This window comes from Neoarius graeffei, chromosome 2 (assembly GCF_027579695.1).
Source record: "Neoarius graeffei isolate fNeoGra1 chromosome 2, fNeoGra1.pri, whole genome shotgun sequence".
Lineage (NCBI taxonomy): Eukaryota > Metazoa > Chordata > Actinopteri > Siluriformes > Ariidae > Neoarius > Neoarius graeffei.
The window spans coordinates 119474255-119491425 of NC_083570.1; the positions used below are offsets into that span (position 1 = coordinate 119474255).

General features: G+C 44.8%; 2 protein-coding genes across 2 annotated transcripts in view; both read right to left on the reverse strand.

Annotated features, from left to right (window-relative positions):
- Positions 1-10000, reverse strand: part of slc44a4 (solute carrier family 44 member 4) — a 40866-nt gene extending 30866 nt beyond the window's left edge. The window contains exon 1 of the mRNA XM_060915464.1: positions 9861-10000. Within this exon, the coding sequence (XP_060771447.1) occupies positions 9861-9912 (52 nt within the window). The 5' untranslated portion in view covers positions 9913-10000. The remainder of the gene's footprint in view (positions 1-9860) is intronic.
- Positions 10001-14844: 4844 nt separating this feature from the next.
- The window catches only part of ehmt2 (euchromatic histone-lysine N-methyltransferase 2), a 47604-nt gene continuing 45277 nt past the window's right edge, over positions 14845-17171 (reverse strand). The window contains 3 exon segments of the mRNA XM_060915465.1: positions 14845-15900; positions 16077-16252; positions 16487-16565. Of these exon segments, the coding sequence (XP_060771448.1) occupies positions 15720-15900; positions 16077-16252; positions 16487-16565 (436 nt within the window). The 3' untranslated portion in view covers positions 14845-15719.

Sequence of the window (17171 nt, forward strand, 5' to 3'; positions counted from 1 at the left end):
TTCACAAACACAGCCATCAGTGTACGGCCTCTCTGAAGAACCTGTTCCACTGGCAGAGAACAGATCACATTACACACCACAGAGAGAGAGAGAGAGAGGGGTGGGGGGAGAGAGCGAGAGAGACAGCCAGCCAGACAAAGAGAGAGACAGCCAGCCAGAGAGAGACAGACAGAAAGAGACCGAGAGACACAGACAGACAGACAGACAGCTCAGGACGTTTCTGGATGTCTTTGGATCTCGTTCCTGGTTTTGAGAACCGCAGGCCGGAGATACGATTCGTCATTCCACACAACTTCTTGATGATGAATCTGATGGTCAGCTCTCACAGCCCTGATTCCTGTCAGCTTTGTGTGTGATTCATTTTTGAAGCCTTTAGATGAGAAACACGATCAATACTGGATTTAAAATGATCTAAATAATCTGTGTCTGCCTCATGAAGTTTTTCATGAATCCAGTGGAATCTGACCACAATTGTGTCTGATTAACATTAGAACTCTCTAACATCAGATTCATGACGTCTGATACGCGCGTGTCTCACACCTGACCTCACTCTGTTAAAGTCTAATCTTATTAAAAACACAGACTCCACATTTCCATACAGAATGGTAAATTTACTTAATATCCGAGCTCAGTGCTCTCTCTCTCTCTCTCTCTCTCTGCATTCTGTACATTTTAGAGTTCTGCTGCTCTTCATCCCATGCCGCTGCTGAATCCTGATTGCTCAGAAGAGAAGGTGCTGATTAATTCTCCAGAACAGCAGTGCAGGTTTATATTAATGCACTTGTTCTATTACGTTATCGTTTCTATAGCAACAGCTTGTTCACATTTTTTTTCCCAATCTTATTAACTTGGAGAGAGAGAAAGAGGCTGGTGAGGGAACGACTGTTTATAGCTGCAGCACAGGGACATGACACAGACAGGACAGGAGCAAACATCTTTCACCGCCGTTCCACAACAGTAAAACATAACTACAAACAGATAAAATGCGTATGACACACTGGCACGCCCAAACACCTCACTTAACTTCATGAAACACGGGTTTATGATTTAGCAAGGTCACTTTTAATTGACTAAGATTTTGACGCAGTGTCTATACTTTTACTTACGCACCATTACTCTGTCCCTTCACCTACAGCCGGTCACAGATGGAAACTAAACTCCAGTTCCAGTTTCCAAGCAACAGTGTTTTACAAACTTTGGCTACATGAACGCTCAACCCTGCACTATTTGGTCATTTTGAATGTACCATTAACCTCATCATTCTTCTGCACAGCTCTGATATATGAGACTGTGGGAAGAATGTAAAACATGAGAACAACCACATCAGATATAGAGGGGACGGACACACACACACCTCTACCCCACTGGGTGTTGTTAAAAGTCACGGAAGTCTAAAGGTTGAGGACTGAGTCAGAATGAAGAAAAATTCCTGTAGTTAATTATCAAAAACACTGTCGCACACACACACACACACACACACACACACACACACACACACACACACACGTCATGTAGTTATCACACTGAAAATGTATTTGTTGTGACCGAGGTTATGGTTTGGATACTGAAATCTTTCGCCCTTCAAGTTGTTTTGTCAGTAGTATCTCCCTCCTTTCCTGCTGTCTACAGAAGGGATTTAAACACATCTCCTTGGAGAGCCTTTAATCTGGACTTGGTTTAACACAGAAGCCTGACTGCAGATCACTTGCAGGCTTTATTTACCGGTGTGTTCACATTTGAAGTGTGAAAGAGGATAGAGAGGAGTAACCAAAGCTGGAACAGGTGCTCTCTGAGTGCACTCACTGGAATGTTTGTACAGGTCAGAAACTCTTCCATCAAATAAAGGTATTATAGCAGCGTTAACACCAGACAGGAAAAAAAAAAGCGATTTCTTCTCACTTTGTTTACTGCTGTCAACTGGAAAACCCAGACGCTTACCAGATGCCCACCAAAGGCAGAGCCTAGAGCCCCAGACGCCCACCAAAGGCACAGTCTAGAGGCTCAATACCCACCAAACATGGAGTCTAGAAACCCAAAGCCTACCAAAGGCAGAGTCTAGAAAACCAACATGTACCAAACAGAGTCTAGAAACCCAATGTCTGCCAGAGTCTAAAACCCAAAGCCTACCAAATGCCAGAGTCTAGAAACAACACCTAACCAATGCACAGTCTGGAAATTTAACATCTACCAAATGTAGATGCTAGAAATCAAATGTGCCACAGCAGTCCAGAACTATGATGCTGACCAAAGACAGTCTAGAAACCAAAGCTCCGAATCTAGAAACTACAGTGTGACTGATCAACAATAATTATTGCTGGGAAAATAAGGAAGCTAAAATAGCCACCATGACAACGACTGGGAGAAAGCTGAAAAACACTGTCTGGATCACGAAGACAAAGTCCTCTGGTTGGTGTGTGTGTGGTTTTTTTTTTAAATATATAAAAACAGTTCTTGCACTGGCCTTGACACTTCCTTCTAATTTTATTTTCTGTTTATGGCTGTTTTTTATTGAATGCTGTAAACTTCTGAACCATTACTGTTACAGGAAGTACACACTGCATTTTATATTTAAAAAAAAAAAAAAAGGATCTTTTGGACTTGACCTCTGTTCCAAGGCTTGTTGTGATGTCATCACTACAGGCCTGATCTACACCTCCTGAGTCATATCTCTTATATCCCTTAGCATAAAGGGGAAAAAGTCTACTGCTTAACAATGAAATAATGTGCCACTGTAGTAAGCTATCTACTTCCTGTTAGTGCACTAGAGAGATGTGTGTGTGTGTGTGTGTGTGTGTAGTCCAGTAAGGTGCGAGTGGTGCTGAACGTCCCCTACATATCTCATTTCACATTTACTAATGACAAGCTGCAAGACTGAAATACTATTATTATTATTATTATTATTATTATTTTTAAAGATTTTGGGGGGGGCTTTTTTTCACCTTTATTGGATAGGACAGTGCAGAGACAGGAAATGAGCTGGAGAGAGAGACGGGGAGGGACCAGGAAACGACCCCGGGCCGGAACCGAACCCGGGTCCCCGGATCCATGGCACGGCGCCCCAGTCGACTGAGCCACGGCGCCCCCATTATTATTATTATTATTATTATTATTATTATTAATAATAATAAAAGTTTTTCATCATTAAAAGGGAATTACATTAAGCATAAAGTGAAGTTTTTACCCCCTATGTATTGCACTAATATAAATAGGACATTCCACCAAATGGGTGCCATTTGCTTGTTGTACCACTCCCAAATTAAACTTAATTTGTTATAGCTTTTCAACACTGATTATAATAACACATATTTAACGATTCAAAATGTGTATTGGTCAACCTCGTCTCGTCTTCCTCCGCTTATCCGGGGCCGGGTCGTGGAGGCAGCAGTCTGAGCATGGAAGCCCAAACTTCCCATTCCCCAGACACCTCAGCCAGCTCCTCGGGAAAAACACAGAGGTGTTCCCAGGCCAGCCGAGAGACAGTCCCTCCAGTGTGTCCTGGGTCTTCCCCGGGGCCTCCTCCCAGGGGGACATGCCTGGAACACCTCCCCAGGGAGGCGTCCAGGAGGCATCTGAAAGAGATGCCCGAGCCACCTCAGCTGATTCCTCTTGATGTGGAGGAGCAGCGGCTCTACTCTGAGCTCCTCCCAAGTGACTGCGCTTCTCACCCTAAGGGAGCGCCCAACCACCCTGCGAAGGAAACTTATTTCGGCCGCTTGTATCCGCGATCTTGTTCTTTCTGTCATTACCCAAAGCTCATGACCATAGGTGAGAGTCGGAACGTAGATCGACTGGTAAATCGAGAGCTTTGCCTTTTGGCTCAGCTCCTTCTTCACCACGACGGACCGGTAAAGTGACCGCATCACTGCAGAGGCTGCACCGATCCGCCTGTCGATTTCACACTCTATCCTTCCCTCACTTGTGAACAAGATCCCGAGATACTTAAACTCGTCCACTTGAGGCAGGACTTCTCCACCAACCTGGGGAGGGCAAGCCACCCTTTTCCAGTCGAGAACCATGGCCTCTGACTTGGAGGTGCTGATTCTCATCCCAGCCGCTTCACACTTGACTGCAAACCGCCCCAGTGCATGCTGAAGGTCCTGGTTTGAAGAAGCCAACAGGACATCATCTGTGAAAAGCAGAGATGAAATCCTGTGGTTCCCAAACAGGATTCCTTCCAGCCCCTGACTGCACCTAGAAATTCTGTCCATAAAGATTATGAACAGAACCTGTGACAAAGGGCAGCCTTGCCAGAGTCCAACATGCACTGGGAACAGGTCTGACTTACTGCTGGCAATGCGAACCAGACTCCTGCTCCGTTCGTACAGGGACCGGACAGCCCTTAGGAAAGAGCCCCGAACCCCATATTCCCGAAGCACCCCCACAGAATACCATGAGGGACACGGTCAAATGCCTTCTCCAATTCCGCAAAGCACATGTGGACTGGTTGGGCAACCTCAGACTACGTTATTTATTTTTTTACAAGGTTTGGAAGTCAAAGATGGCTGCATACTCTTTATATGAGTAACAGGACTGAGTTTTTAGCCTAGGATTAGCTAATACATGGAATTAAGCCACATGGCATCATCGCTAATAGCATGACCACACTTAGCACATTCTAGTGATTTACCAAAAATCTGTATTTTTAAAATAAACAAATATATCTAAGAAATAATTTAAGAAACAGGACAGTATGTTGACACTGACCTTATCAGTCAGAGTAAAAAAAATCAAATATACAGAAAAGTAAATCAGAGAACTAACTTTTGGTCTTCCCATGGCCTTCAGAAGACACAACTGATGTAACTTCCTGTTGAGCATGTGATTTATGGAATGTTCCAAATTCGTCAGATGGGGTAATATGTTTGGGTAACAGGACTGAGTGAAAACCCAGGGACACGACTAAAATGTGTATTTTACCAAAGATAGTGTGGATTTCCTATGAAAAAAAATATTTAAACCATGGATAGGATATGGAGTCACACAACAGTGCAAAAGAAATACTGTTTCTGAAGGATTTTAACCATAATATTTCATAGTTAAGTATAAAGTTAGAGTGCGGGGACAGGTAACACATGCTGTTTTTCAGTGTTTTAGGTAGTTTTTATTAATCCTTACAATTATATATCTTAAATTTGAAATCAGATCAATGTGCAGGACATTCTGCGTAATAAGGAAATGTATTTTAAAGTACATTTTTATGTGCATTTATACATATAATTTTCTAGGAACGGAAATGGCACCGATTCGGTGGAATGGCTCATTCCACACACATATACATACACACACACACACATATATATATATATATATATATATATATATATATATATAAAAAATGTGTGTGTGTATATATATATATATATATATATATATATATATATATATATATATATATATATATATACACACATATATATATATACACACACATATATATATAATGTGTGTGTGTGTGTATATATATATATATATATATATATATATATATATATATATATATATATATATATATATATATATACACACACACACATATATACATGTGTGTGTGTGTATGTATATATGAGTGATTCCACGCTTATGGGTACCGAAATGGGACTCGAAACTGCCAAACAGCGACTAACAGCTCTGGCCACCCGGTTGAGGAGATACACCAAGGAAGGAGAGGCCAGGAGAATAAACAAGCTGTTCTCCACTGAACCAGCCAAGGTGTACTCTCAATGGCAGGGGAACAACAACCGGTCAGACCCACCAAGAGCTGAGGTGGAAAAATACTGGAAAGACATATGGGAAAGAAAGGCATCACACAACACCGATGCCCAATGGTTAGTGGACCTAAGAGCTGACCACAGCAACCTCCCAGAACAAGAACCAGTAACCATCTCAATGGCAGACGTCCAAGAAAGAGTGTCAAAGATGAAGAGCTGGACAGCACCAGGCCCCGATATGATCCATACGTACTGGCTGAAGAAGCTAACTGCACTCCATGAACGCCTAGCAGCACAGATGAACCAGCTGCTGAGGGATGGAACCCACCCAGAATGGCTAACCCAAGGCAGGACAGTCCTAATCATGAAGGACCCCCAGAAGGGACCCATCCCATCCAACTACCGGCCAATTACCTGTCTCTGCACAACATGGAAGGCCCTGTCAGGCATCATTGCGGCAAAAATGAGTAAGCATGTGGCTCAATACATGAGCGAGGCACAGAAAGGAATTGGCAGTAACACCAGAGGAGCCAAGCACCAGCTACTGGCCGATAGAACAGTCGCCCGAGACTGTAAGAAGAGACAGACCAACCTGTGCACTGCCTGGATTGACTACAAGAAAGCCTACGACTCAATGCCACACACATGGATACTGGAATGTCTGGAACTGTATAAGATCAACAGGAACCTAAGGACCTTCATACAGAACTCAATGGAAATGTGGAAGACAACCCTAGAGGCCAACTCAAAACCCATTGCCCAAGTCAACATCAAGTGCGGCATATACCAAGGAGATGCGCTATCACCACTGCTGTTCTGCATAGGCCTGAACCCCCTCAGTCAGATCATCACGAAGAGCGGCTACGGGTACCGATTCCGTAGTGGGGCAACAATCAGCCACCTGCTCTACATGGATGACATCAAGCTGTATGCCAGGAACGAGCGAGAAATAGACTCGCTGATCCACACCACCCGGATCTACAGCGATGACATAGGGATGTCATTCGGATTGGACAAGTGTGGCCGGATGGTCTCAAAGAGAGGCAAGATGATCCGGACTGAGGGGATTGACCTACCAGAGGGCAACATAGGTGATATCCAAGACAGCTACAAGTACCTTGGCATCCCACAGGCTAATGGAAACCATGAAGAGGCCACAAGGAAGTCAACCACAGCCAAATACCTCCAGAGAGTAAGGCAGGTCCTGAAAAGTCAGCTGAATGGTAAAAACAAGGTCCGAGCCATCAACATGTACGCACTACCAGTCATCAGATATCCCGCTGGTATCATAAACTGGCCAAAGGAGGAGATAGAAGCCACAGATATCAAGACTAGAAAGCTCCTCACCATGCATGGAGGGTTCCACCCCAAGTCCAGCACCCTGAGACTATACACTAAGCGGAAAGAGGGAGGCCGAGGGCTAGTGAGCGTCAAGACCACGGTCCAGGATGAAACATCGAAAATCCGAGAATACATCAGAAAGATGGCCCCAAAGGATGAACTGCTAAGTGAATGTCTCAGGCAGCAGAACCCTGATGAGAGTGCAGAGGAGGAGGAGGAACAGACAACCTGGAGAGACAAACCCCTACATGGCATGTACCACCGTCAGATAGAGGAAGTGGCTGATATCAAGAAATCCTACCAGTGGCTGGATAATGCAGGACTGACAGACAGCACAGAGGCACTAATCATGGCAGCACAAGAACAGGCCATAAGCACAAGAGCCATAGAGGCCAGGATCTACCAGAGTAGATCAGACCCAAGATGCAGACTGTGCAAAGAAGCCCCTGAAACAGTCCAGCACATAGTAGCAGGGTGTAAGATGCTAGCTGGATCAGCGTACATGGAGAGGCACAACCAAGTGGCTGGGATAGTATACAGGAACATCTGCAACCAGTATGGAATAGAAATACCCAAGTCCCAATGGGCCATACCACAGAAGGTGGCTGAGAACAACAGGGCCAAGATTCTGTGGGACTTCAGCTTCCAGACTGACAAACAGATCCTGGCTAACCAACCGGACATAGTGGTGGTGGACAAAGAGCAGAAGAGGGTGGTGGTGATAGATGTGGCGATCCCAGCTGACGCCAACATCAGGAAGAAGGAACATGAGAAACTTGAGAAGTATCAAGGGTTGAAAGAGCAGCTGGAACGGATGTGGAAGGTCAAGGGTTGCGTGGTCCCCGTGGTAGTGGGGGCACTTGGGGCAGTAACCCCCAAACTGGGAGAGTGGCTCCAGCAAATCCCAGGAACAACATCTGAAGCCTCAGTCCAGAAGAGCGCAGTCCTAGGAACATCGAAGATACTGCGCAGAACCCTCAAACTCCCAGGCCTCTGGTAGAGGACCCGAGCTTGAGGATGACATGGATACCACCCCCCCGCCGGGGGTGAGAAGGAGATTTTTTATATATACACACATATATATATATACACACACATATATATATAATGTGTGTGTATATATATATATATATATATATATATATATATATATATATATATATATATACACACACATATATACATGTGTGTGTGTGTATGTATATATGAGTGATTCCACGCTTATGGGTACCGAAATGGGGACATGAACTTATTCACCTAAAACCATTTCTTTTTTTACCATCAGGTCACAAAACATGTAATCTTTAATGAATGATATGTTAAAAGATAACTAATTTTCTGAGATGTAATAAAAACATTTATATGCCAAAGTCAAGCCTATGAGTTCCAAAATGATGTCTGTTACATTACTTCTGTTACGATTGTCCATCTCGCGTCTGTTACAAATTAATTATAATCTAGCTATATACCATGTTAATCTTATTGAAAGAATGTGTATGTTTATTCTACTACACGTTTATTAATTATATTTGCTAAAACATCACCTTCCTATGTTTCAAAAAGTAATTCTACATTGTTAAAATTGAGAATATATATGTCCACAACACTTCTGTTACGTTCTGACTTTGGCATATAAATATGTTTTTATTACATCTCAGAAAATTAAAGTTATCTTTTAACATATCATTCATTAAAGATTACATGTTTTGTGACCTGATGGTAAAAAAAGAAATGGTTTTAGGTGAATTTTTAAAAATAAGTTCATGTCCCCATTTCAGTACCCATAAGCGTGGAATCACTCATATATATGAGACATCCTCTTTTCTCTTTACAACAGTAAAACCTCCGTCCCCAGACGTTTACAGACTGTTGTAAAGAGAAAAGGGGATGTCTCACAGTGGTAAACATGGCCTTGTCCCAACTTTTTTGAGATGTGTTGTTGTCATGAAATTTAAAATCACCTAATTTTTCTCTTTAAATGATACATTTTCTCAGTTTAAACATTTGATATGTCATCTATGTTCTATTCTGAATAAAATATGGAATTTTGAAACTTCCACATCATTGCATTCCGTTTTTATTTACAATTTGTACTTTGTCCCAACTTTTTTGGAATCAGGGTTGTACAGTATATACACACACATACATAAAATGAAATAATAGCTGGGATAGAGAATGTAGTGCACGACAGCAGACAGGAAACAGGGGATGTGTTGAATCCCGAGCCAGCTGAGATTCAATTTACTCACTACGCAGTGTACACATATAAAAAAACAATAAATAAATAATGGCTTTCACACCCTATCAAGTGGCCTTTCTTGGATAGAATAATAATAAATAATTGCTAGTAAACAATAATATGTTCCCTAGATGCAGTGTTATGTTTATTCGCCTCCCTTTCTAGTGCACTAGAAAGTGTGAGCCATTGAAGTTCAGTTCCTGAGTCACTCAATACAAGTCCACTGTGTAGTGCATAAACACTAACTGCTTCTACACCCTTTCTAGTGCACTATATGTCAAATAAGGAAGGATTTCGTGTGTAAGCAGTGTCTATTACAGTGATTTCTGCACTATAGTGTGTTCACAAGAAGTCATTTTTACATCAGTATTATTGCATACTACACTGAAAAAAAAACATCTTTATGTCCTCTGCACCCTGTCTAGTGGACAATTACAAAAGTCTTCTTTTTAATGCTAAGTTATAAAGATGGTGTTAAATAAGCCCCAGGGAGGGTGATGTGTCTCCATGAGCAGCAGCAGTGTAGTGAGATGTTGATGTTCCTGTCTGTCTGATGAAGAGTGAGAGCTCACCATACTCAGAGTGCTGCTGCTGCTGTTCTTTCCCCTCCTTGCTCTTCCCCATGCTGATGTGGAATCCACACTCACCAGACTGAAGTTAAACACTTCCTCCCAGCACCAACACAAATCTCTCTCTCTGTCTCTCGGTAGCAGGTTACCAAGCAGTGACGTCACTGTGCACCTGCTGCTCACCTTGCCTTTCCAAACCCCGCCCACTGAACCAAGTGATTCCAGAAGCGCCCTCTTGTGACAGAAAGAAATAAAACAAGGAAGCGGTGGGGCAGGAGGAGGAAGATAAAATCAGGTCCGAAATTTCCTCCTTAAAGATTGAAATGTGATAATGATTTAATGTTACACCATTTCATTTGCATGTCCTGTAAGGGGAGGACTCTGTAGTGATGGCCCAGTGCTGGAGATTACAGTTCCACATGCACTCACTCCACTGGCTGGAGAACTCACTGTTTCAGATATTATGGAGCACGTTTCTGCAAAATATTATTATTAATTATAAACTATTAATCCTCCTGTGGATGTGAGATGACCGACCCATCTTTCTCTTTCTTTGTGCAACAGGCTACTTCGGATAGTTTGTGTAAACAGTGACCCCGCCCACTAAACACACACACCTTCTGTCTCATGACTGCAATAAGACACCACAGGGCTTTCTTTCATACCTTTAGGACATTAAAGTGCAGGATAAATGTGCGTCAGAGCCACTCAGCGCACACACCCTGCAGCAGCACAGACAGGGACAGGGATACATACAGGGACACATACAGGTACAGGGATACATACAGGGACACATACAGGTACAGGGACACATACAGGTACGAGGATACATACAGGTACAGGGATACATACAGGTACAGGGATACATACAGGTACAGGGATACATACAGGGACACATACAGGTACAGGGACACATACAGGTACGAGGATACATACAGGTACAGGGATACATACAGGTACAGGGATACATACAGGGACACATACAGGTACAGGGATACATAGAGGTACAGGGATACATACAGGGACACATACAGGTACAGGGATACATACAGGGACACATACAGGTACAGGGATACATACAGGTACAGGGATACATACAGGGATACATACAGGTACAGGGATACATACAGGGACACATACAGGTACAGGGATACATACTGGGATACATACAGGTACAGGGATACATACAGGGACAGGGATACATACTGGGACACATACAGGTACAGGGATACATACTGGGATACATACAGGTACAGGGATACATACAGGGACAGGGATACATACAGGTACAGGGATACATACAGGGACAGGGATACATACAGGGACAGGGATACATACAGGGACACATACAGGTACAGGGACACATACAGGTACAGGGATACATACAGGGATACATACAGGTACAGGGATACATACAGGGACACATACAGGTACAGGGATACATACTGGGATACATACAGGTACAGGGATACATACAGGGACAGGGATACATACTGGGACACATACAGGTACAGGGATACATACTGGGATACATACAGGTACAGGGATACATACAGGGACAGGGATACATACAGGGACACATACAGGTACAGGGATACATACAGGGACAGGGATACATACAGGGACACATACAGGTACAGGGATACATACAGGGACACATACAGGTACAGGGACACATACAGGTACAGGGATACATACAGGGATACATACAGGTACAGGGACACATACAGGTACAGGGATACATACAGGGACACATACAGGTACAGGGACACATACAGGTACAGGGATACATACAGGGATACATACAGGTACAGGGATACATACAGGGACACATACAGGTACAGGGATACATACTGGGATACATACAGGTACAGGGATACATACTGGGATACATACAGGTACAGGGATACATACAGGGACAGGGATACATACTGGGACACATACAGGTACAGGGATACATACTGGGATACATACAGGTACAGGGATACATACAGGGACAGGGATACATACAGGGACACATACAGGTACAGGGATACATACAGGGATACATACAGGGACAGGGATACATACAGGGACACATACAGGTACAGGGATACATACAGGGACACATACAGGTACAGGGATACATACAGGGATACATACAGGTACAGGGATACATACAGGGACACATACAGGTACAGGGATACATACTGGGATACATACAGGTACAGGGATACATACAGGGACAGGGATACATACAGGGACACATACAGGTACAGGGATACATACAGGGATACATACAGGGACAGGGATACATACAGGGACACATACAGGTACAGGGATACATACAGGGACACATACAGGTACAGGGATACATACTGGGATACATACAGGTACAGGGATACATACAGGGACACATACAGGGACAGGGATACATACAGGGATACATACAGGGACAGGGATACATACAGGGACACATACAGGTACAGGGATACATACAGGGATACATACAGGGACAGGGATACATACAGGGACACATACAGGTACAGGGATACATACAGGTACAGGGATACATACAGGGACACATACAGGTACAGGGATACATACTGGGATACATACAGGTACAGGGATACATACAGGGACAGGGATACATACAGGTACAGGGATACATACAGGGACACATACAGGGACAGGGATACATACAGGGATACATACAGGGACAGGGATACATACAGGGATACATACAGGGACAGGGATACATACAGGGATACATACAGGGACAGGGATACATACAGGGACACATACAGGTACAGGGATACATACAGGTACAGGGATACATACAGGGATACATACAGGTACAGGGATACATACAGGGACACATACAGGTACAGGGATACATACAGGGACAGGGATACATACAGGGACACATACAGGTACAGGGATACATACAGGGACACATACAGGTACAGGGATACATACAGGGACAGGGATACATACAGGGATACATACAGGGATACATACAGGTACAGGGATACATACAGGGACAGGGATACATACAGGGATACATACAGGGACAGGGATACATACAGGGACACATACAGGGATACATACAGGGACAGGGATACATACAGGGATACATACAGGGATACATACAGGGACAGGGATACATACAGGGACACATACAGGTACAGGGATACATACAGGGACACATACAGGTACAGGGATACATACAGGGATACATACAGGGACAGGGATACATACAGGGACACATACAGGTACAGGGATACATACAGGGACACATACAGGTACCCTTTATGTTGCAGACGGACGCGTCGGACAGAGGGCTGGGGGCTGTTTTGTCCCAGGAGGTGGAGGGAGAGGATCACCCCGTGCTGTACATCAGCAGCTGTCAGTGCGTGAGGGGCGCTACAGCACAATAGAGAAGGAGTGCCTAGCCATCAAGTGGGCGGTCCTCGCCCTCCGCTACTACCTGCTGGGATGCTCTTTCACCCTCTGTTCAGACCACGTGCCCCTCCAGTGGCTCCACCCCATGAAGGATGCCAACGCGCAGATCACCCGTTGGTATCTGGCACTCCAGCCCTTTAACTTCAAGGTGATCCACAGGCCGGGGGTGCAGATGGTCGGGCCGGACTTCCTCTCCCCCCCCGGGGGGGGGGGGGGGGGGGGGGGGGGGCAGTCGGCTGCAGGCCGGACAGCTGCCCGGCCTGAGTCGGGCTGTGGGGGTATGTGGCAGCAGGGGCGTGGTCAAGCGTCGGTCTGTGACCGGAGGGCAGAGTCAGGTAAGGTAAGTGGCAGAATCACTGCACCTGATGTCAATTAACCTGTGTTTGTGTGTCTTCCCCAGTGACCGCGCCCTATGTAAGGAGGGAGAGAGCGGAGGACTGGAGCTCTCTCCCCAACCAGACGACTGATATGTGTGTGCGCGCGTGTCTGAGTGTCTGGGAGAGTGTAACGCTGAAAAGTGTCACAATAAAGAGTTTTTGGAAACTCAGTTCTGGCCTGCCCTACTTCTGTGCTCCATCCACCCGTTCTAAGTATCACAGACACATACAGGTACAGGGATACATACAGGGACAGGGATACATACAGGTACACATACAGGGACATGGATACATACAGGGACATGGACAGGTACAGGGATACATACAGGGACATGGACACATACAGGGACAGGGATACATACATGGACTGATACAGAGATACGTACATGGACAGGGATACATACAGGGACATGGACACATATAGGGACGTGGACAGGTACACAGGGACATGGACACATACAGGTACAGTGATACATACAGGTACAGGGACACTTCCAGGGACATGGATACATACCGGTACAGCGACATGGGCAGGTACAGGGACACATACAGGTACAGGGATACATACAGGGACAGGGACGCATACAGGTACAGGGATACATACAGGGACAGGGACGCATACAGGTACAGGGATACATACAGGGACAGGGACGCATACAGGTACAGGGATACATACAAAGACACGTACAGGTACAGTGATACATACAGGGACAAGGACAGATACAGGGATACATACAGGGACGTGGACAGGTACAGGGATACATATAGGTACATGGACGGATCCATCCAGGGACAGGTACAGGGACATGGATACATACAGTGACGTGGGCAGGTACAGGGACACATACAGGGACAGGGATACATACATGTACACACACACACACACACATACTGTACACAGGTATGGGGACACACATGTACAGGTCAATGGACACAGGTAAGGAAGTGGAGTTTAGGGAGGAGTAACACTGAGCAAAAGCAACAAAGCTGCAACTAAATAAATATGAAACAAAACAAAAAAGAAAGGTTTTCATATCCTAAATAAATATGAAACAAAACAAAAAAAACCAAAAGAAAACTAAGCAAAAGATTAAAAATAATTAATATTTTTTAGAATTGTCTTTGTAATGGTGTGCATGTGGAAGAACATCAGAGGGGTGAATAAATCACTGTTGTATCAAATATTTATTCAAACTACATCATAGTAATAAAAACAGCTGTCATTTTCAGGAAAATTATTCAGGCCAAAGCTCATTAAAAAAAGAAACAAACACTACTGAAAGAACTAGTTTACACTACATTATACACTTTACAGGTGCACAGGCAGAGTGCACTCTCCAACATACACACGTTTAACACTGCTTCTAATGCACCCTCAACCACTTACCACCAAGACCACGACACACACGTGCGTGAGAGAGAGCGAGCTCCATCAGACTGACAGAACACTCGAGCTAAAACGAGCCTCACAGCTCCCTGCTTGGTCTGATAAGTGGCTAATTTGAGAAGATGCAGCTCCATCTGCACCATAAATCAGGAAGTGCTGGAAAACCCACTGACGAGGAATGTCTGATGGAGGAACCTGACCAGTAAGGTTCCTAGAACCTATTAATCAGGAGGTCTTCTGGAAATTATGGGCTAGTACATATTCCAGAACCCTGTTCTAGAGCCCTGAAACAGCCAGTACTCTAGAACTCTCAATCCAAACCCCTTGACTAGAGAGAGGTTCAGAACATTCACGATGGTGGATGGACTCCAGCAGTACCTTCTGGGTAAGTTCTGCCTCAAACGCTCATCTAACCAACAAGTTGATGCATTAACAACCTCAAACAGGAGTTTTCAGTGAAGGTTAGAGGACGAGAGCGCATCAGGAACAGCGTTAGAACAGTTATGAGAGCAGATCCTTAGTCTTTATTACAGTCTGTACAAACGGAGATCAACACAGATCCAAGAGGACAAATTCATCGTGTTTGAGAACCGACGCAGCTGTACAGTGCTCAGAACTCCCACAATGCACTGCGTCACTGTGTCCGAGAGGAGTTTAGGAGTTTCCTGGTGCGATGAACCCGGGTTCGGCGGTGGGTTCTGGGAAGGAGTCGAGGCGCGCCTGCCTGCTGTGTTCCAGAGCGATGGCCTCTGCAGAGTGTTTACACTTCTCCGAGCCACACTGACACGTGAAGTACTTACTCTTAATGTCCCAGAAACGGTCTCCGTAATCAAACCTGACACACACACACACGAATTTAAGTTAAACATTTCCAACAGATAAAAATTATAGCATCACTGTGCTCAACTGTGGCACCTGGAAAAGAAAAAAATCTCATAATCCAGAAAACATAACAGCTTTTGAAGTGTGTGTGTGTGTGTGTGTGTGTGTGTGTGTGTGTGTGTGTTCTACCCAAGCTCCTGGCCTGTGAGGATGTCTCTGGAGCTGAAGAAAGCTATTCGGGGGAAACGCAGGTCCTGGTGCAGCATGAACACTCGCACCGGGATGATGTTCGGATCACACAGGTGGTTAATGAAACGACTAATGTTACCATAGTAACGTGCATCAATGCAGTACACCTCTCCATCCTGAGAGAGAGATGAAAAGACAAGAAGAGAAAAGATGAAGAAAAAGGTAGAAAGAACAGAAAAGTTAAGTCTATTAAACAAGACAAAGCTGCAGTATATGGAAAGTTATTAATCACATCTGCGCTTTCAAACGAGTTATAGGGCCCCCCCATCAGGACGAGGCAAAGGGGGCCCTATGAGGATGAGACAAAGGGGCCCCTGTCATGACGACAAATGACTTGAGTAAACATTTACCTTATTGTCTAGATCAAACAGATATGAATCGTCTTCTCTCACATCTGCTTCTGCATCAGAGATCAGTTCCCCAACATACCTACACACACAGAGTTCAAATAAGGAATGAAATAAAAAACAAAAAGGAAGCGCGAGCGAGTGAGTGAGTGAGCATGTGAGTGTGAGTGAGCACGTGAGCGAGTGTGAGTGAGCGAGTGAGCGTGAGTGAGCATGTGAGCGTGAGTGAGTGAGCATGCGAGTGAGCACGTGAGCGAGTGTGAGTGAGCGTGAGTGAGTGAGCACGTGAGCGAGTGAGTGAGTGAGCGTGAGTGAGTGAGCACGTGAGTGACCATGTGAGTGAGCGTGAGTGAGTGAGCACGTGAGTGACCATGTGAGTGAGTGTGAGTGAGCATGTGAGTGACCATGTGAGTGAGTGTGAGTGAGTGAGCATGTGAGTGAGAGTGAGCATGTGAGTGAGTGTGAGCACGTGAGTGTGAGTGAGTGAGCATGTGTGAGTGAGCATGTGAGTGAGTGAGCATGTGAGTGAGTGTGAGTGAGCACGAGTGTGAGTGAGTGACCATGTGAGTGAGTGAGCACGTGAGTGACCATGTGAGTGAGAACGTGAGTGTGAGTGAGCATGTGAGTGAGTGAGAGTGAGCACGTGAGTGTGAGTGAGTGAGTGAGCATGTGAGTGAGCACGTGAGTG